The 21001-nt window shown below is 37.4% G+C and overlaps 1 protein-coding gene across 1 annotated transcript in view; it reads left to right on the forward strand.

The window, feature by feature from the left end:
• Nucleotides 1-164: 164 nt before the first annotated feature.
• The window catches only part of FAM151B (family with sequence similarity 151 member B), a 34640-nt gene continuing 13803 nt past the window's right edge, over nucleotides 165-21001 (forward strand). Inside the window, exons 1-4 of the mRNA XM_065875098.1 lie at nucleotides 165-267; nucleotides 7944-8069; nucleotides 14098-14263; nucleotides 18876-19093. Of these exons, the coding sequence (XP_065731170.1) occupies nucleotides 243-267; nucleotides 7944-8069; nucleotides 14098-14263; nucleotides 18876-19093 (535 nt within the window). The 5' untranslated portion in view covers nucleotides 165-242. The remainder of the gene's footprint in view (nucleotides 268-7943; nucleotides 8070-14097; nucleotides 14264-18875; nucleotides 19094-21001) is intronic.

Genomic DNA, 21001 nt, shown 5'->3' on the forward strand with positions numbered 1-21001 from the left:
CGACACTAGGACGCGAAAACCATCCGGGAAGACGGCGCGCTGGCGAAACTCGAGCCGCCGCCTCTGCGCGTGCGCACCGCTCCTCGGCCCCTTCTGCCTCCGCCTGGAAGCTCCTCCTAGGCGGCCGTCAGAGGCCACGGCAAGGTCTCTTCTCTGCAGAGTCGGGTTTTCTCGCCATCTGTTACGGGTCTTCGGCAGCGCCCACCGCTCAGCGCCTGCGCAGACTGAGGACCACGGTCACCATGACAGCGACCGCCGGGGCCCCTGGTAAGCGGGGCTCCCCAGGCTTCGGGTCTGGGACGGTGCTCCACACAGTGGGCTTGCAGTGGACGTTTTCTCCGGCCCGCTGCCGGTAGTTGGGGGCCCTTTGAGAGACTCCTCTGGCGGCACTCCTTCCTTTTCTGGATCTCGTGATCCGCGTTCTCTACGTTCTCCCAGAATCAAGCGGCTTAGAGCCTTGGTTGCCGGCGTGGGCGGTAAAGAAAAGCTTTTGGTGTGGCAAAGAATGGCAAGAATATTCTGACATTCTGTAAAGAAGTTTTTTTGTTTGTTTGTTTGTTTTAAGAGCAGTTTTAGGTTCCTGGGAATATTGAGCGGAAGACACGGTGATTCTCCATATACCCATACCTGACATACGCATAACTTCCGCATATCAGCCTTCCCCACCAGTGTGGTACTTTTGTTACAATTGTGAGCCTACACTGATGCATCGTAATTACCCAAAGTCCATACTTTACATTAGGGTTCACTCTTGGTGGTGTACGGTCTGTGGGTTTAGACAACCGTATAATGAATGACACGTTCCATGGTAGGGTGTCATACAAAATAGTTTCACCATCCTAAAAATCCTTTGTGCTCCACCGACTTACCCTCCTCACCCCAACCCCTGACAACCACTGATCTTTTTACTGTCTCCATAGTTTTGTCTTTTGCAGAATGTCATGTAGTTGGAATTAAACAGTATGTAGCCTTTTCATATTGGCTCTTTTTCACTTAGTTAATATGCATTTAAGCTTTCCTCGTGTCTTTTCATGGCTTGAGAGCTCATTCCGTTTTAGAGAGCAATAATATTCTGTTGTCTTGGTGTACCAGGGTTTATCCATTCACCTACTGAAGGATATCTTGGTTGCTTACAAGTTTCAACAATTATAAATAAAGCTGCTATAAACATAAGTGTGCAGGTTTTTGTATGGACATAAGTTTTCAACTCCTTTGAGTAAATATCAAGGTGTATGATTGCCGGATTGTATGATAGGAGTATGTTTAATTTTGTAAGGAACTGCCAAGCTCTCTTTTAAAGTGGCTGTACCATTAGGCTTCCCTGGTGGCGCAGTGGTTGAAAGTCCGCCTTCCGATGCAGGGGACACGGGTTCGTGCCCCGGTCCGGGAGGAGCCCACGTGCCGCGGAGCGGCTGGGCCCGTGAGCCATGGTCGCTAAGCCTGCGCGTCCGGAACCTGTGCTCCGCAACGGGAGAGGCCACAACAGTGAGAGGCCTGCGTACCGCAAAAAAAAAAAAAAAAGTGTTTGTACCATTTTGTATTCCCACCCACAATGAATGAGAATTCCTGTTGCTCCACATCCTCACCAGCATTTGATATATCAGTGTTCCGGATTTGGGCCATTTTAATAGGTGTGTAGTTATACCCTGTTGTTTTAATGTGTGTTTTTCTGATGGCGTGGATATGGAGCACCTTTTCATATACTTGCCATCCGTCTATCTTCTTTGGTAAGGTGTCTGTTAAGGTCTTTGGTCCATTTTTTAATGGGGTTGTTTTCTTATTGTTGAGTTTTAAGAGTTCTTTATATATTTAGGATAATAGTCCTTTATCATATGTGTCTTTTGCAAATATTTTCTCCCAGTCTGTGGCTTGTCTTTTCATTCTCTTGATGTTACCTTTTGCAGAGCAGAAGTTTTTCATTTTAATGAAGTCCAGCTTATCCATTATTTCTTTCATGGATGGTGCCTTTGGTGTGTATCTAAAAGGTCATTGCTGTGATGTGACCGTAGATACAAAAATCTACGAAGGTCATGTAGATTTTCTCCTATATTATCTTCTAGGAGTTTTATCGTTTTGTATTTTACACTTAGGTCTATGATCCATATTGAGTTAATTTTTGTGAAAGTATGACGTCTGTGTCTAGATTCCTTTTCTGCATGTGAACGTCCAGTTGTTCCAGCACCATTTGTTGAAAAAGCTGTCTTTGTTCCACTGTATTGCCTTTGTTCCTTCATCAAAGATCAGTTAACTCTATTTATGTGGATCTATTTTGGGACTCTGTTCTGTTCCATTGATCTATTCTTTCACCAAAACCACACTATCTTAATTACTGTAGCTTTATAGTAAGTTTTGATGTTGGATAGAGTCATCACTTCATCCTTCTTCAATATTATCTCGACTATTCTGGGTTTTTTGCCCTCCACATACACTTTAGAATCAGTTAGTCGATATCCACAAAATAACTTGGTGGGATTTTGATTGGGATTGCTTGAATCTATAGATCAAGTTGGGAAGAACTAACATCTTGACAATATTGAGTCTTCCTATCCATGAACATGGACTATCTCTCCATTTATTTAGTTCTTTGATCTCATTCATCAGAGTAGTTGTCCTCATGTTGATCTTGTACATATTTTGTTAGGTTTATACCTAAGTATTTTGGTTTTGTGGGTTTAATGTAAATGGTATTGTGTTTTCATTTCAAATTTCACGTTCATTGCTGGTAAATAGGAAAGCAGTTGACTCTTGTGTATTAAACTTGAATCCTTCAACCTTGCTATAATCACTTGTTAATTCCAGGAGTTTTTGTGTTGATTCTTTTGGATTATCTGCATAGACAACCATATCTTTGTGAACAAAGGAGTTCATTTCTTCTTCCCAGTATGTACACCTTTTATTTCTTTTTGTTGTCTTAGTGCATTAGCTGGTACTTCCAGTATAATGTTGAAAAGGAGTGGCGAGGAGGGAGGAGTATTACTTTTTGAGATCTTGGTTGAAATGAAAGGAATGTGACATTTACCTGACCCATAATTTCAGCAGATGAAATGAGGAATAGTTTGAGCAGTTCTATTCCTCTTTGGCAATTGGGTGAGGATGAGGATAGGAGATGTAGACAAAGTGATGTGGCCAAGCATTAGTCCAGCTTTTTTTTATGCAGCCTTTAGTAGCTGCTAATTAGTGTGTCTCTGTTGTTTGACCCCAGAATTAGAGGGTTTTTTTCTTTCACTTTTTAAAAATTGAAGTATAGTTGATTACGGTGTTGTGCCAATCTTTGCTGCATGGCGAAGTGACTCATTTATACACATATATACATTCTTTTTTTATATTCTTTTCCATCATGGTTTATCCCAGGAGATTGCATATAGTTCCCTGTGCTATGCAGTAGGACCTTGTTGTTTATCCATTCTAAATGTAATAGTTTGCATCTACCAACTCCAAACTCCCAGTCCACCCGTCTCCCTCCCCGCTTCCCCCTTGGCAACCACAAGTCTGATCTCTATGTCTGAGTCTGTTTCTGTTTTGTAGATAGGTTCATTTGTGCCATATTTTAGATTCCATGTATAAGTGATGTCATATGGTATTTGTCTTTCTCTTTCTGACTTACTTCATTTAGTGTGGTAATCTCTAGTTGCATCCATGTTGCTGCAAATGGCATTATTTCATTCTTTTATTAAAAAATAAATTTATTTATTTTTAATTTATTTTAAATTTTATTTTATTTTTGGCTGCGTTGGTCTTTGCTGCTGCACACAGGCTTTCTCTAGTTGCGACCAGCAGGGCCACTCTTTGTTGCAGTTCACGGGCTTCTCAGTGCAGTGGGTTCTCCTGCGGTGGAGCATGGGCTCCAGGCGCATGGGCTTCAGTAGTTGTGGTACAAAGGCCCAGTAGTTGTGGCTCACAGGCTCTAGAGCACAGGCTCAGTAGTTGTGGCACACGGGCTTAGTTGCTCCACGGCATGTGGGATCTTCCCGTACCAGGGCTCGAACCCATGTCCCGTGCATTGGCAGGCAGATTCTTAACCACTGCGCCACCAGGGAAGCCCTATTTCATTCTTTTTTTATGGCTGAGTAGTATTCCATTGTATACATGTACCACATCTTTATCCATTCATCTGTCAATGGACATTTAGGTTGTTTCCATGTCTTGGCTATTGTGAATAGTGCTGCTATGAACATAGGTGTGCATGTATCTTTTTGAGTTATAGTTTTGTCTGGGTATATGCCCAGGAGTGGGATTGCTGGATCATGTAGTAATTCTGTTCTTAGTTTTCTGAGGAACCTCCATACTGCTGTACCAACTTATATTCCCACCAACAGTGTAAGAGGGTTCCCTTTTCTCTATACCCTCTCCAGCACTTGTTATCTGTAGACTTTTAATGATGGCCATTCTGACTGGTGTGAGGTGGTACCTCATTGTAGTTTTGATTTGCATTTCTCTAATAATTAGTAACGTTGAGCATCTTTTCATGTAAGTACTGGCAATCTGTATGTCTTCTTTGGAGAAATGTCTATTAACATCTTCTGCCCATTTTTTGATTGGGTTGTTCATTTTGTTGTTGTTGAGTTGTATGAGCTTTTTGTATATTTTGGATGTTAAGCCCTTGTCAGTCGCATCATTTGCAAATATTTTCTCCCATTCCGTGGGTTGTCTTTTCACTTTTTTGTTATGGTTTCCTTTGCTGTGCAAAACAGTTAGAGGGGTTTTAAGCCAGGCAGTTCTACTCCAGAAGGTTACAGTATCTTTTACATAAACATAAGTAGTCACATCAGACAGTTTTGGTAATACATTCTTTTTTCAGTTTAAATTTTTTCCTGATTGTAAACATAATACGTGCTCATTATAGAACATTTATACAGTAAAGTATATTGAAATAGGAAAACAATACATAGTGCCCATATTCAGAGGTACCATTAGTTAACTTCTTGGTATATTTTCTGACAATCCTGACTTTTAAGAAAATATAGGGAATTCCCTGGTGGTCCAGTGATTAGGACTCTGCACTTCCCCTGCAGGAAGCCTGGGTTTGATCCCTGGTGGGGGAACTAAGATCCCATAAGCCGTGTGACATGGCCAAAAAAAAAAAACCCATATAGTTAAGATTGTAGTATACATGCTACCATATACTGTCTTCTCATTTTTGTTCTTCTCCCACTTTGTTTTTAAACATACAAACTAGTTTTTTAGAGCATTAGTTTTTAGTGGCTTAGAACAACACAAATTTATTATCTTATAATTCAGGCGGCCCAAAGTCTGAAATGGGTCTAGCTAAAAATCAGTGTCAGCATGGCTGCATTCCTTCTAGAGGCTCTAGGGGAGAATCAGTGTCCTTGCCTTTTACTATCCTCTAGAGACTGCTTGAATTCCTTGGCTCATGGTCTCATCCTCCATTTTCAAAGCCAGCAGTTGCTGGTCAAGTCTTTCTCACATTGCATCACACCGACACTGACTCTCCTGCCTTCCCTTTCACTTACAGGGATCTTATAAGATGCTTAATGTGATTAAATTAGGCTCACCTGGATAATCCAAGATCAGCGTCAACTGATTAGCAACTTTAATTGCACATGTAACTTTATTTCACCCTTGCTGTGTAACAACATATTCACAGTTCACAGATTAGGATATAGACATTGTTGTGGGGGGAGGGATCATTATTCTTTCTACTGCAGTACCTATACATATTGTTCTCCACCTTGCTTTTTTCTCGCTTAACATATCTTTGAGATTATACTATATTACACATATGGATCTGCCTCATTCTTACTAATGGCTGCATTGTGTTCCATTGCATGGATATACCATAATTTATTTAGTGAATTCATCGTTTCTGAATATTTAGGTTATTTTCACTCTTTTGCTGTTACAAACAATGCTGCAATAAATATCCTTATATCAAATGTGTCATTTCCTACATATTACAAACATATCTGTCAATGGGATAAGTTTATGAAAGTGGAATTTCTGGGTCAAAGGGAGGATGTATTTTTCTTTTTCTTTACTTTTTTTTTTTAACTTTTTAAAAATCTTTATCGAGATATAATTTGTATACCATACAATTCACTCATTTCAGGCATAGAATTCATTGGTTTTTAGTATATTCAGAGCTGTGTAACCATCACCACAATCAATTTCAGAGCAATTTCATCACCATAGAAAGATGTAAAAATTAGGGGAGCTCACATATAGGAACTCTCTACTTTTTGCTCAGTTTTTTCTATAAACCTGAAATTGCTCCCACTAAAAGTCTTAATTTTTTAAAATTACAAGTAATTTTGCCTTTCTCCTGGCCCTATTTTCAGAATAACAGTTTACTTAAAATAGTGATAATACCCTAGATTATAGGTAATTAGAGTCTGAAATTCTGTGTATATGAAAAGATATATACAGTTGTGGCTAAGTGTAAGGTACAGTTTCACCCATTAACCGGGCAAGGAGAACTTTTTGCTTCACATGTTTTTAATTTCTGGAATCATGGTATTTTATTATTAATCTGCAAGTTACCCTTATAAAAATTTTGAATCCAGTGTGTTTAGTTGGAAGGTGTCAAGGATACATCTAGCATGCGCTATTAACTAACATTTAGTTTTTTTATGGTAACATGCATGATTACCATTTCTGTGAGATTTTTGGCATATCTCAAAAACTTCATGTTTAACAGCCACATCACGTACATATTTTATCATGAGGATATACTGTGATTTACTTTTTCCCATTGTTGGACATTTCTGTTTTAGCCAGTAGTTACTGTACCTTTTTAAGATGCCTAAGTTAAACATGTAAAAAATGATGGCCATGTATTTTCATCTGAGTCTGAAAGGTCTGTGACTCTCTTGCCTATGCTAAAAAGGGGCATGTGTTTTGTATAGGAGACTGCTTGGATAGTGGATGCTACAGCTAACTGTTTAGTTTCTTTATTCTGTAGCCCAATATGCAGAGTGGTTACTGAGTTCCATGCATGTTACTTAGAAGTTATTTTCATATGCCCCTCCATTCTCTTATCAAATTTTACTTTCTCTCAATGTCTTATCATCAGTTTATGATGGCCATTTTTAGGTTTTTAAGTGTTGTTAGGTGAAATTAATAAACAAATAATTAAACGGAAGATATAATCTCTTGCATAGGGAGTTTGCAGCCATTTGGTAGCCACTTAAATGTTTAAACCAGTGAACAAGAACTGGCGAGGTAAGATTATAGATACCTCTTTCACAGTTTTTCAGTCTTTTATCCTTCTTATATTGCGATATGGCATAATATGGAGTAGAACTGATTCAAGTATTTTAGTCTTGGTTAACTCACACATTTTAATGCCTAATTAAGAAAAAAATCTGGTCTGCCAAAAACTAGTCGATAGTTATGGGAATTACATATATTTGTACATGCTAGATAAATCTATAAATACTAACTCAGGATTTACTTAGTCACTCATGTAAGTGTTGTTGACATTTATAATTTGAAGGTAAATATGCTTAAATGTGTAATTTAAGATTCTAAATGGTTAATATAAATATAGAATGGAGCCTCAGGTGGAGAAGACAATTAAGTTCTACAAAATTTAGAAGTTTTTTTTAACATAGAATTGGCTTTATATACATTTTACTTATTTATGGGGCCAGGATTGGAGAAGATACCATGTGAAAATTCCTGCTTTAAAATATCTGCTTCTTACCAGTTTTTTTTTTTCTTCCTACATATTTCCTCACAGTTCTGAGGTTCAGACTATCCTATATGTTTACTAGTTATTACTTACATCATAAATAGCCTATTTATATATAAATATATATTTTTATACTTGCCACATCTTAATACTTGTTCTTAATTTTTTAAAATCTTATATTTTCCCAGTTTTATTACTGTATTTTTCTCTATCAATATATGCTGTGCCCTTTTTTTATTAAAAAAATTTACCCTATAAAAACTTCTTTTTAATATAAATGCTGTTATTTTAGGATCTTGGAGTGAAAACATACTGGAATATTTTCTCAGAAATAACCAGATCACAACAGAAGATGGCGCCCAGATCATCTGGTATCATGGGGCTAACCACAAGGTGCAAGTGAATGAGGCACTGAGAAGTAAGTCATTAGTTACTTGTATTTACATTAGATTATAGATGAAGTCAGCTCTTTTAAAAAAAAATATCTGGTCATATCTGCAGGTGCCAGAGACTTAGATGATTCAAGTGTAAATTCTTGGCTAACATAAACATTTTTGTAAAAGATCTCATTTTATTTACAAAATGAACAAGTTTCCATAGTGGAAGAATTTTCTCATTTTCCAGAAGTGATTTAACATAAACATTTTGTAAAGGATCTCATTTTATTTACAAAATGAATAAGTTTCCATAATGGAAGAATTTTCTCATTGTCCAGAAGTGATTTACCGTTTCTATGCCTTATTTAAAACTCTCACATGTTATTACATTTGCTTATATATTGTAGTGATTTAGGTAAAATTTTTAAGATCAGGTTGTATGTCGTACATACATATTTTTGTGTCTTTCACAGTGTACTAAGGAGAAGCTCAATAAATAGTTGTTGAATGAAGTCATTGAATACTAATTTATAATGCCTTGGGCAATATTTATGCCTAGGCTAGAAACCAAGCCTTTTGGTTTACTAGCTCCATCTGTAATCAGATGATTACTATAGCAGTTTAGTTAGCCTTTTGCTATGAAGTACCCCTGTTGGCTGCAGCAGCTTAGGAGAATGAAAGCATATCACCAGAGGGGTAGGGCACAGCTTGAAGTGCCCTGTTCCAACAGGAAGAATTCCTTGTAACCTTGTGTTTTATTGTAAAAATTTACACATTTTTTGCATCTTAGTTATGTATCTGGGTAATGTATCTAAATATGTATTTCTTTTATTGTAAAGATACTCTTTTAAATTGCTTTTCTTTGTTCCTCAAAGGGAAGAACCTTGTCTTCTAATATCCCTAATACCTAAAACAGTGCCTACCACATAGTAACCAAACAGTGATTATTTAATAAATAAATTTTAGCAAAAGCAATGCTTCAGGAAGATGTTGATTAGTGGCTGCCTGGAGCTGATAGGAATAGGGACTAGAGAGTAAATGCTAATGGGTACAGCGTTTCTTTCTGGGGTGACAAAATTTTTCTGGAATTAGCTGGTGGTGGTGATGGTTGCAGAACTTTCTGAATATTCTGCAAACCATTGAATGGTACACTTTATTTTATTTATTTGTTTGCATTGGGTCTTTTTTTTTTTTTTTTTTTTTTTAAAGGCTTCAGGTATAACTAGATCAAATGATGCCATCAAGAAAGTGTCTCCTGACTTCTTTTAAATACATTTATTTATTTATTTTTAGTTGTGTTGGGTCTTCGTTTCTGTGCGAGGGCTTTCTCTAGTTGCGGCGAGCGGGGGCCACTCTTCATCGCGGTGCACGGGCCTCCCACTATCGCGGCCTCTCTTGTTCCGGAGCACAGGTTCCAGATGCGCAGGCTCAGTAGTTGTGGCTCACGGGTCCAGTTGCTCCGCGGCATGTGGGATCTTCCCAGACCAGGGCTCGAACCCGTGTCCCCTGCATTGGCAGGCAGATTCTCAACCACTGTGCCACCAGGGAAGCCCCTGCATTGGGTCTTAATTGCTGCACATGAGCTTTCTCTAGTTGCAGACTTTCTCATTATGGTGGCTTCTCTTGTTGCGGATCACGGGCTCTAGGCACGTGGGCTTCAGTAGTTGTGGCACACGGGCATAGTTGCTTCGTGGCATGTGGGGTCTTCTCGGACCAGAGCTCGAACCCGTGTCCGCTGCATTGGCAGGCGGATTCTTAACCACTGTGCCACCAGGGAAGCCCTGAATGGTACACTTTAAAAGGACGATGTTATAGTATGTGAATTATATATCAATTTTTTTAAATGGAAAAAAGATAGGAATAATACAGCTGTTATGTACAGACAATATGGTTGCGTATATAGTAAATCAAAATGATTCTACAGATAAATGATTATAATTCATAGGTTAATTTAGACAATCTGTCTTTTTTGACAGTATAAAATCAAAGCAAAATAAATTTTATTTCTATATAACAACTAAAAATTTGGAAAAAATCTTAAAAATTTACAATTTGTAATAGTAAATGCAGAAGCCTCATTCCTAGAAATAATTTAATTAACTATGGATCATTTACTTTTAGCCAAGTTTTAAAAATGACTTATGGAAGTCATTTCCAATTGCTGGAAGTCTGGTGTTGATCTGGGAATTTTTTATAGTTTACTTAGTTTTCAGATAATATCCTCTTTACCTTCTCTTAGGCAACAAGAGCCCCAAGTTTTATAGTTTGGGGGATGTTTTTCATCCAGTCCCTTTTCTCAGCTCTGGCTAGTCTTGCAATTTCTTTCTAGTCCAAAGGAAAGAAAGCAGATTCCTGGAGACATGTATTTTATTGGTTTATCTTATTTCTCCCAGAATACTTAAATTTAGTACAACTATTATTAATGAAGCTGTTTCTATTTTGATTAACATGTGATACTGGATTTTCAACAATGTCTATGTTTTAAAAAAACAAAGTACAGGAGGAACAATGTAAGAGTGTCATTTGGTGTTGCATTGTCAACACATCCGACCTCAGAATAGTCAAAATTGTTTAAAAAAGTTATTACATATAATGTAATTTTTTTTGTTATAACATTTCTGCATGTAGATTTTTAAAAATATATATATTAAAAGAAATGCTCGTTAAAAAATTGAAATCATCAAGTCTTTGAGAATAAAAAATGTAGTTTTTAAAAAAAGGCTTTGTAACATATTTAGGAAAAGTGTGACTATAGTCATCAACTAAATGTATTAAAAAATATAATAAATTGCTGCATTAGAGCATGTAAACAGTATAGGCAAGATAGATAAGTTTAACTTCATTTCTATAAACATATTTCTTTGAGTTTTGTTTTGAGTGTGAGTAGCAACTATTTGGGATTTTCTTGTGCAGAAAATCAGAAAAAACAAAGCTGTTTTCTACTGTCTGGCTCTTGTCACAAGCTGGGGCTCCTGTGGTTGGAGTGATAATCTTGATGGGCAGACTTCCTCATCTGGCTCTCCCTGAGTTGGGAAATATGGTGACCAGGCAGTCTCCCAAAGTAGAAGCATTCCCTGACCTTCAAAAGGCTTCTACCCAAGGACCAGGGGTGGGAGAATAGGGAGAGAGGCTGGACAGCTCACAAACATGTCTCCAGGCCAGGCCTCCCTCTCTTCTGTATTAGTCTATCCAACTGCTTATTTGGTGTTTTCATTTAGAGAGTTCTCATGCATCACAAATTTAAATTATTCAAAATGAAATTCTTAATTATGTCTACTAACCTGTACTTCCTATGATCTTTGCTATCTCAGTAAATGGCACCATAATCCACATAGATTCTTTTGTTTGTTTGTTTGTTTGTTTTTGGCCACACCACGCATCTTGTGGGATCTTAGTTCCTTGGCCAGGGCCCACGGCAGTGAAAGTGCTAAGTCTTAACCACTGGAATGCCAGGGAATTCCCCGTATATTCTTAAGCCAGAAATCTGGAAATCATCTATTCTTTGTTTTCTTTATTTCTTGCATCTGCTCTATTATTCAGACATTATAATTCTGTTCCAAAATATATTTTGAATTAGTCCACATCTGTCCATCTCTGTTGTCATTATCCTAGTTCAAGCCACCATGATCTCTTCCCCCTACTGCTTAGCTTCCATTCTTATTCTTAAAAGAGACCTTCAGGAACATAATTTACATGGGACCTGAGACTCCTTGTCACTGCCATTTAGTGATTTCTTTTTCTATTCATGGGAAATGAATGGAGTTAATAAATAGAGACACTGACTATTACTGTTAAGGAATTCCAAGGCCTATATGCTCCTTTACAACTGCATTGATAGAGAAGATGGAATGCCTACATATATTGTGCTAAGTACCACTTTATTGAGAAGTCATGTTTGCTTAATTTTTATGAAATTAGACAGAAGCTTGACCTATTGCATCTCAAATATAACTCTGTTTAACTTTTTTTGAGAAACTGCAAGCTTTTCTGAAGCAGCTGTACCTTCTTACAGTCCCACCAACAGACTGGATGAGGTTTCTAATCTCCCCATGTCCTTGTCAACACTTGTTATTGTCTTTTTCATTATAGTCTTCCTAGTACTTGTGAATTGGTATCTCATTGTAGTTTAGATTTGCATTTCCCTGAAGGTTAATGATGTTGAGCACCTCTTCATACGCTTATTGGAAAATGGCTTATATATGCAGCTGGGTAGCTTTTTCAGCCTATTTCCTGCCTATAGAAATTTGAGAGTTCGTAGGCTTCTTTTCGTTTTGAACTGTCTCTCTCTTTTTTTCTTTTTTCAGGTCCGAGTGGATACAGCTCTATTAAAAATGTACTAGTCTTTCTATATATCAAATTATAAACCATCCCTTTAATCAAAAACCTTATTGCTGGATCTCTTTGGGGTAGGCCTCTCTCTACTTGGTCTGCTAGTTAGGGTGCTATGGGATAACACCCTTAAGATTCTATAATGTTCTTTTGTCTAGCTATGTGGGTACCCAAGGCATCATCTTTCTGAAGTCTTAATAAAGGGTCTTGTAGCTGTATCCTTGGTTTGGTCTTGATCCCGAGGCCGTGGTTTACTAACGGCATCCTGGATTTGACTTTTGACCTGAGGCTTTCTCCTACTTTGAGAATCTCCTGCCAGCTGGAAAGAATGGTTTTATTTTCTAACTCAGCACAAGTCCTGAGTTGGAAATATTTCCTCTCTATGCTGCTTAAAATGTAAATAGTTAATTATTTAACTCAGCTCTTTCTTCCCATTCTTTATCATAGGAGCTAAAAGAAACCCCGTTGGCATTTTCAACATTCTGCCTGGAAACCTCCTTAGCCAAATCCACAAATTGACTAGGCACCCTCTCTATCTTCCACCAGTTGCGACAAGTGCCAACGTTATCAAAAGTTTCACCACTACGTGAAAAGAATTTCCTCACTGCTCTTCTAACTTGCTTTACAGTGCCTTTCTAGAATCTGCTGGATCCCAAAACCAGTGTCACAGGTTTCAGGTTTTTGTTATGGCAGGGCCCCACTTCCATTCTGTTTGTTTTCTGTTGCTGTGTAATAAACTACCCCCAAAACTTTGTGGCTTAAAATGACAGTGATTTATCATTTTTCATGATTTTGTGGGTCAGCTAGTGGTTCTTCTGTTCCATGTGGTATAGATTGGGAGCACTCATGTTGCTGCATTTGGCTGGGAGCTCAGCTGGGCCTAGAAATTCTAAAATGGCCTCACTCACATGTCAGAGACCTTCATGCTGTCTGTCGGGCAGGAGGTCTTAGTTTTCTTCCATGAGGCTTCTCTCTCTCCATGTGGTTTCTGAGTCTTCAGTAGTCTTACCTGAACTTCTTTACATGGTAGCTGGCTTTCAAGAGGATGAAAGCAGAAGCTGCCAGGCCTTTTAAGGGCTTGACTTAGAACTGAGAGTTTTACTTCCACTACCTTCCACTGGTCAAAGCAAGTCACAAAACCAGCCCAGACTCAAGGGAAGGAGAAAGAGATGAGGAGAGAGGCATGTACATATGGGAGGAATTGTTGTCAGCCATCTTTGGAGTTAGTCTATCAGAGCCTGCTAAGCACAGTCACACTAAGTGACTGGTGAAGCTCTTTACCCATTCCAGGGATGTGTGCTTTTCCATAGTAGCCAAGCTTTAGGTCAAGGAACTGAATCTCTAACATACAATTTCAATCATAAACAATAAACATCTGTAGTTTCTAATTTGAGGAGTGAGAAGATAAAAGTACTATTGTTGTTCTCAGAAGAGTCAACAAATACTTATTAAGCCTCCCTTTGTATTCTCACTTTGCCATATACTGAGAAGAAATTAAATATTAGGACAACAGCTTGAGTGTGACCTAGGCAAAGGTATTGCACTCCTCACTGCCTGTTTGCTCACGTGTAACAAATAAGTGCAACATGTAAGGCTTGACATAGTACCTGGCACTTAGTCTTTACTCAGGAAATTTTATTTTCTTTCCTTCCTTTTATCTTCCTCAAAAGGATACTGAATATGCCGTCTCCTACAGTCTCTATTTTATTAGCATTAATGTAAGTTATTTTATCTGGACAGGTACTGCTCATATGATAGAGGCTGATGTCATTTTTCCAAGTGCTGGATCAGAACATGGCCAACCAATCATGGCTCATCCTCCTGAAACAAACAGTGATAATACTTTACAGGAATGGCTGGCTGAAGTTATAAAAAGCAATAAAGGCATCAAACTGGATTTTAAGAGGTATTTGTACAAACATGTTCAGTCTCCTAGTTGTTATAGAATAACAATATGGAAAAAAAATCAATAACTTCATATATCTGTGCTTGACTAAATAACTTTATACTTCATCTAAACTGAAAATGGAATTGCAAACTAATATGTTTCAGGAATGGACCAAAGACACACTGAGTTGTTTGCTAAAATTGTTTCTTGGGAACCCTTTAAGGCTAAAATTAAGTTAATTTTTATATAAGAAGTTATCCTAAGTGACCATTGTAATAGTAGAATGGTAAATTTAGAATACCACTTTCATTAAAAAGTAGTTCGAGAGAGAGATTTGGCAGTTGTTGGGGTAGTTAATGCGTTTCCTACTTGATTTGTGTTATTATATTTGTGGAAGGGGAATTATCTAGAATTCTTTAATAACTGAAGAGTTTCTTAAAAATAATATTTTGGAAACACTGATAATGAAGAGAGCAAGATTAGGTGTTGTTTCCTTCCCTGTGGCTATCACGGAAAATTTTACTTCTGTGGTATTGGCAGTATAAAAATTATAGGGAAAGCCAGGAATTTATTGTGACACCATAAAAGCTCACCATAAGGCCCATGAAGGCAACTGCTATGAAAATCTAGGATGTGTGGTAATCCTGCCTTATCTTTGCACAATATTTTAAAATTGAATTATCTCAAGAAATTAATAAGGATTTGGAGCTCTTACTCACAGGGTTTTTAAGATTACTCATCAGTTGTTGGGGGCCTGAGTGTACCAGTCAACCTCTTTACACTGTTGGTGAATGAAAGCTGTTTCAAGATGTTAAAGCTTTTAGAGGGGTGAATGGTCCAACTCCATTTTCTTGACAAAGAAACTTAGTCCTAGAGAGGTTAAGTGACAATAGCTAAGCTTGAGAGCTGAGCTAGGACCAGATCCCAGGTTTCCTGGAGCCAGTCCAGTGTTCTCTGTACTGTGAAATAAAGCATTTAATCATTAGTGCTTGGTGAGCTGAATTTTAGAGCTCCTTGCCTTTTCATGTGCTCAGTTTTTTTTTTTTTTGATGTTTACTATTGCCCGTAGACTTGCTCTCTGTCATATATTCTTATTTTTTTAATTTATTTATTTTATTTATTTTTGGCTGTGTTGGGCCTTTGTTGCTGCACACATACTTTGTCTAGCTGTGGCGAGCAGGGGCCACTCTTCCCTGCAGTGCATGGCCCTCTCATTGTGGTGGCTTCTCTTGTTGCGGAGCATTGGCTCTAGGTACACGGGCTTCAGTAGTTGCAGCATGTGGGCTCAAGAGTTGTGGTGCATGGGCTTAGTTGCTCCACGGCATGTGGGATCTTCCCGGACCAGGGCTCAAACCCATGTCCCCTGCATTGGCAGATGGATTCCCAACCACTGTGCCACCAGTGAAGCCCCTGTGATATATTCTTTGGCTCCTCACCAGTCAGACCAGCTCCTTCATTCCTAAATGCTAGCAGCTACCACTGAAAGGCTGTGCCATTAAAAAAAGAGTTTTGGTCATAACATATTTGAAGGGGAATGAATTTAACTAACAATTATATAAGCACTTACTGTGTGTCAGACACTGTTCTAAGAGCATTAAATGTGTAAATTCATTTAGTCTTCATAACAATCCTAAGAAGTAGGTTATTCCTATTCTCATTTTCCAGATGAAGGAACAGAGGCAGAGAAGGGTAAGTAGCCTGCTTGTGGTCATGTAATCGGTAGGAGAGCTGCCAGCCTGGCTGAAGAGTTCACACTCTGAACCGGAACTCTGCACTACGTCTGTAAGAGTAGCTGAATGACCTAATAGTCAAATTTTAATAGTTCTTGTTTTGTGCCTCTGAGTTATTTTGTTTGTATACACGCAATAACTAAGTAATATACGATGATTTAAAATTTTTATCTGGAATTTTACCTTAGAATGTAATTTTAAATGGTTTATTATCATTTTAAGTATGATTTTTATTTTGTTAGCCCCAATTTCTAAACAAAGTTAATAGGAAAATAGGTACTGAGAAGTTTGACTTACCAAGTAACTTTTTAGAAAAAAAATCTATTCTATAAGATCTAAGTTTATATCTTCCCTGGAATTTCCTAAATAAGTACTACCAAAAAGAAATTTTAGGTAGTATACTGATCAGGACCCTCCTCTTCAAATGATCATTTTGGCAGACCTTTTGTCATTTCTTTATGGGAAACTTAATACTAATACATGTAAGGATTGAGAATGATATCCACGGATATTTTAAATTAGAATTACATGGAATTTATAGATTAGTTGGGAACGAAGTGTAATTTTGCAATATTTATAATATTGAGTCTTCCAGGCTAGGAACATAGTATGTTATTCTTCGTAGTAAACATTGTATCTTGCTCTTGGGCAAAGTTCATCCTCAGTCTTTTTTTTTTTTCCAAAAATGTTATGGCTTTTCCTCCACATTTACTCTTCCAGAGGAATTTTATTAATTATTTTGTAAAGCTCCAGAAAATTAAAACTACAACAAAAAGTTGTTTTCTTCTTAGTAAAGTTTTGTGGTTTTCTTAATATAGGTTTTGTTTTTCTTATTTAAGTTTCTGGTAAGGGAAAATGACATTACTATAGTCTATATTAGTGATAATTAAAATATTTACATATAAAACAGAATATGTACATTAAATTCTTATTTCATTATGTTCTGTGTCTTAGCTCTGTATGTCTAACTGTGCAGTGTTTTGCATGTAGTAGACACTTAATACATGCTGGTGGAATTTCAGTTTGGGAGAGAATATGCTGAGACTAGATATTATCAGATGGCGAACCATTGTTAAACAGCCTGATGTCAGCTTACTAAATTGAGAAAGCATAAGCTTCCTCCTAAACGTAAACTGGAAATTAGTGTTTAACCCAACCTCCACAGACACCAGATTTCTTAAGAAATAAGAATCCTTTCTGGAAAAGGAGAGGAGACATGCGTGGATTAGTTCAAGGTTACCTCCCACTCCACCCATGAAGAGCAGAGCCCCACGGGGACTTGGCTGCTGCTGTGGGACTTGGAGACAAGCAAGCTTTAGAGTAATAGATACAAGTTGCTTGCTACTAAAAATGGGGGAATTTTGTAGGAAGTACAGCTGGCCAGATCTCAGAATTGTGGTTTTTAACATGGCATTGATACCATTCAAGGCAGAAAGCATTTGAGACAGAGAAATGACAGCATCTAAATTAGAGTCTGTAAGGTCTAGCATTAGAGTTTATCAGTCCACTAAAATCTAGGGCCTCCATTTCAGGGGCATAAGAGTGAGAAAAAAGCAGTTTATTACATGGGAGCAGAGTGAAAGAGAGGCTGGTTTCCTCTGGTTTTGGTGAACAGTATCCTTGCTCACTAATAAATATGACCCTATAAATAATGAAGTTATTAAAATAATGAAGCTCTTAAAATAGGAGGCCCAAAAGGAGTGAGGTGAAGAGTGGTAGAAGCATAGGCAGAAGGACTCCAATCCATTAAGAAGAAAAATGGAAAGGTGAGAAGAGGTGCTGAATGTTCTCGCTTCCAGTATCCATCTCCCAGATTCTTAGCCTCCCATCGCTGTATTCACTAAAAGCTAATTTTCTTAGAAATGAACATAGGCTTTAAAGGTTCAGAAGACATTCAGAATTATAAGTAGCGTAGCTTTCCAATAAAGTTTGTGTGTGTATTTTTAATCAGTAAAAATTATGTAGGCTGATTAAAATCTTATTGTTTCAAGATATATGTGTCCGTTAAAAAAGATGTAGGGAAGTAAAAAGACTGAAGCTGCTTTTTAGTTTAAAAGTAACTAATGGGCTTCCCTGGTGGCGCAGTGGTTGAGAGTCCGCCTGACAATGCAGGGGACATGGGTTCGTGTCCTGGTCTGGGAAGATCCCACGTGCCGCGGAGCGGCTGGGCCCGTGAGCCATGGCCGCTGAGCTTGCGCGTCCGGAGCTTGTGCTCCGCAGCGGGAGAAGCCACAACAGTGAGAGGCCCGCGTACCGAAAAAAAAAAAAAAAAAAAAGTAACTAAAATATAGTTGTCTCTTGTTTCCAGGAAAGGTGTTTACAATAAAGGAAAAAATGAAGTTTATAAAAGCTTTAAGGAAATGTTATAATTTTACACTTGGCAATCATTTTTAGAAATGTGTTTATGTGTCCAGACTCACACAAGTATGCATGAAGGAAAAGAAGCCCTTTTCTCCAAGGTCATGAGCTGGTATTAGAGACATGGGGCCTGAGTGCACTTTGGGTATTTTCATAAACTTGAATTTGCAGGTTATGAATGTATTTAATTTTTAAATCTTATTTATACATTCTCTGATGAGTGAATGTTTGTGTCTTTTCATAAATTGTTTTTATATGGAGTGATCCTAATACAGAGTTTTGAAACCTCTGTCTACATGTAGTGTCATTATTCATACATTTATAGACCCTTTTAGGTACCTTCATGAATAGTAAGTATAAATCAACATTTTAAGATATGGCACATGTTAGCTTTCCCCTCTAGTGCTATCTGCTCTGTGATTTTGTTTAATTCAGGCATTATGGTATTATACTTTTATTATGAATTTGACAATATTAAAGCCAGCAGTCTAAAAGAACTTTTACTTTAGGAATATATCTCATTGACAACAAATTGTTTTTAGTCTGGCAGCTGTAGAACCATCCATGATGCTCTTGGAAAATGTGAAGAGGCATCTGAAGCGTCCAGTGTGGATTAATGCTGATATTCTTCCTGGTCCAAATGGAAATAGCAGAGTAGTGGATGCAAAACCTTTTATAGACACTGTGACATCCTTCTTTCCAGATGTGACATTTTCCCTAGGTTGGACAACAGGATGGCATCCTGAGAAAGTCAATGAAGGTGATAATTTTCTAAATGTATTCCTTTTTGGTCAAATTAAAATATACTCAAATATAAAAATAATACCTTTAATACAAAGCCAAAAACACATTCTGCAAAATCTAAGAGCCTAATGGAGAGAAAGCTCTGGCCCTAGAGATGTGTGTATGACTCTTCCTTCTGTTATTTCAGATAGATACTCATTCATTGGTGACATTCTGTCACCAAGCTTCCATGGAGAATGTTTATTTGCAAGGTCTAGAATAACCAAAGCTGCCTCTTTACATACACAAACAAATCCTGAATTGGTCTCTTTGAACTTGTATTCTGTACTCTTTTCTTCTTTCCTTTTACTTTGGAGCAAACTCCCTATGTCAGATGAAAGATAGAGAAGTGGTAATTAAAACTTTTCAAGTAATGTGAGGCCAGAAGTCGGTGGGTGTACAGTTGAACAGCACAAATTCTGTTCCCTAGACATTAGAAGGAGCTCCAAATGTAGGCTGCTGGAACCTTGGTGCCCTTAAGCTCTCTTTGGCTAGACAGGGGGTATGTGAGGCCATGAGACTCTCCTCTAGGCTGGATTTCTTTTTTCCCTTTATGTACTCTTACAGATGGACCCGATATTCAGCTTCTTTCTCCTGGCTGAAACTTATTATGCTATTTGGATTCATCTTTCTATTTATTCATACATTCCTAGGTAGTGATTTTCCAGTAAACAGCCATTAAGCAAACAGATGCTCTGGGACACCTGAACACATGGTAAAAATAATTAACCAAGAAGTTATTTAGAGCCAGTGGAGATGTTAGCCTTTATCTTGTGTTCAGGGCATTCTTTTTACTTATTTGCTACTATTGTTTTTAGATGTAAAGTTTTAAAATCTAACATGAGATTAGAGTAACTGCTATCTGGTGAGTAGTGACATTTAGGTTATAACCCCCTGGACCAACAACTGATATGATTGAGAAAAAAATAATATGCTTTAAATTTGTTCTATTTTAATTTTCTTATCATTTTAATTTTTATTAGTTTCAGTAAAGAATATAGCATATAATTCAGAGTGTTTAAAGAAGGTAAACTAGAAACAATTTAATAGCCTCCATACTGATTCTAATCTTTTAGTCACGGTTTAGTCTAACTCTGGCTTTAATCTCAGGCTTGAGCCAAGTTAAACCATATCTGGGTCTTTTGTTTGTGTTGAATGTTTCCAGGCTGCTTTTCCCCCACTGGCCTCTGGTCATTACCAACATGTGTTTTATCCTGCCTTACTTCTTCTGCTACAAAATTTAGAAAAGAGAGTTTATAAGTTTTTAAGTAATGTAAGTATAGCTTCTGTTAGCAACCCCTTTTTCTAATTAAAAAGGTATAATTTTCCAGATTTTAAAGGAAAGCAGACCTTGCCCTTCTTTCATGAGGCATTTAGCTGCTAAACTAATGTATTCACATAGGCTTTTTGTAAATTGTCCCTTTACTGACCAGTACTTTTTACAACCTATGGATAGTTTTGATAGAGTGTAGGGGCTATTTTTAAAATATAGATTTTTTTCTGAAGCTGTTTATAAACAGGCAGATATGTTTCCCACAATGTCTAAACATGATTTAAAACGTAAAACACATATATAAAAGTCAATTTTAACACTATTTCTATTTTAGATAAAATGTGTAAGTAATTTGGACTAGACCCCCACCCCCCAAAAAAATTGAAGTTAATTATTACTTAAACAGCTAGTAAATACTCTTTCTTTTTCTCGGAAAAGAAAACTTAACAACAAGCAGAAGATATAAGTTTATCGAGAATATTAATGATGCAGAGCCTTAGAATCTTTAAAGTAAATATAATGTCAGAATTTCCTTTTTTGTACTTGAGAGATTAATAAATTCCTTTTGAATGTTTTAATTTTTTGTTTATTATTCTAGGTCACTTGTGACAT

The sequence above is a fragment of the Phocoena phocoena genome, chromosome 3 (assembly GCF_963924675.1).
Source record: "Phocoena phocoena chromosome 3, mPhoPho1.1, whole genome shotgun sequence".
Classification (NCBI taxonomy): Eukaryota; Metazoa; Chordata; class Mammalia; order Artiodactyla; family Phocoenidae; genus Phocoena; species Phocoena phocoena.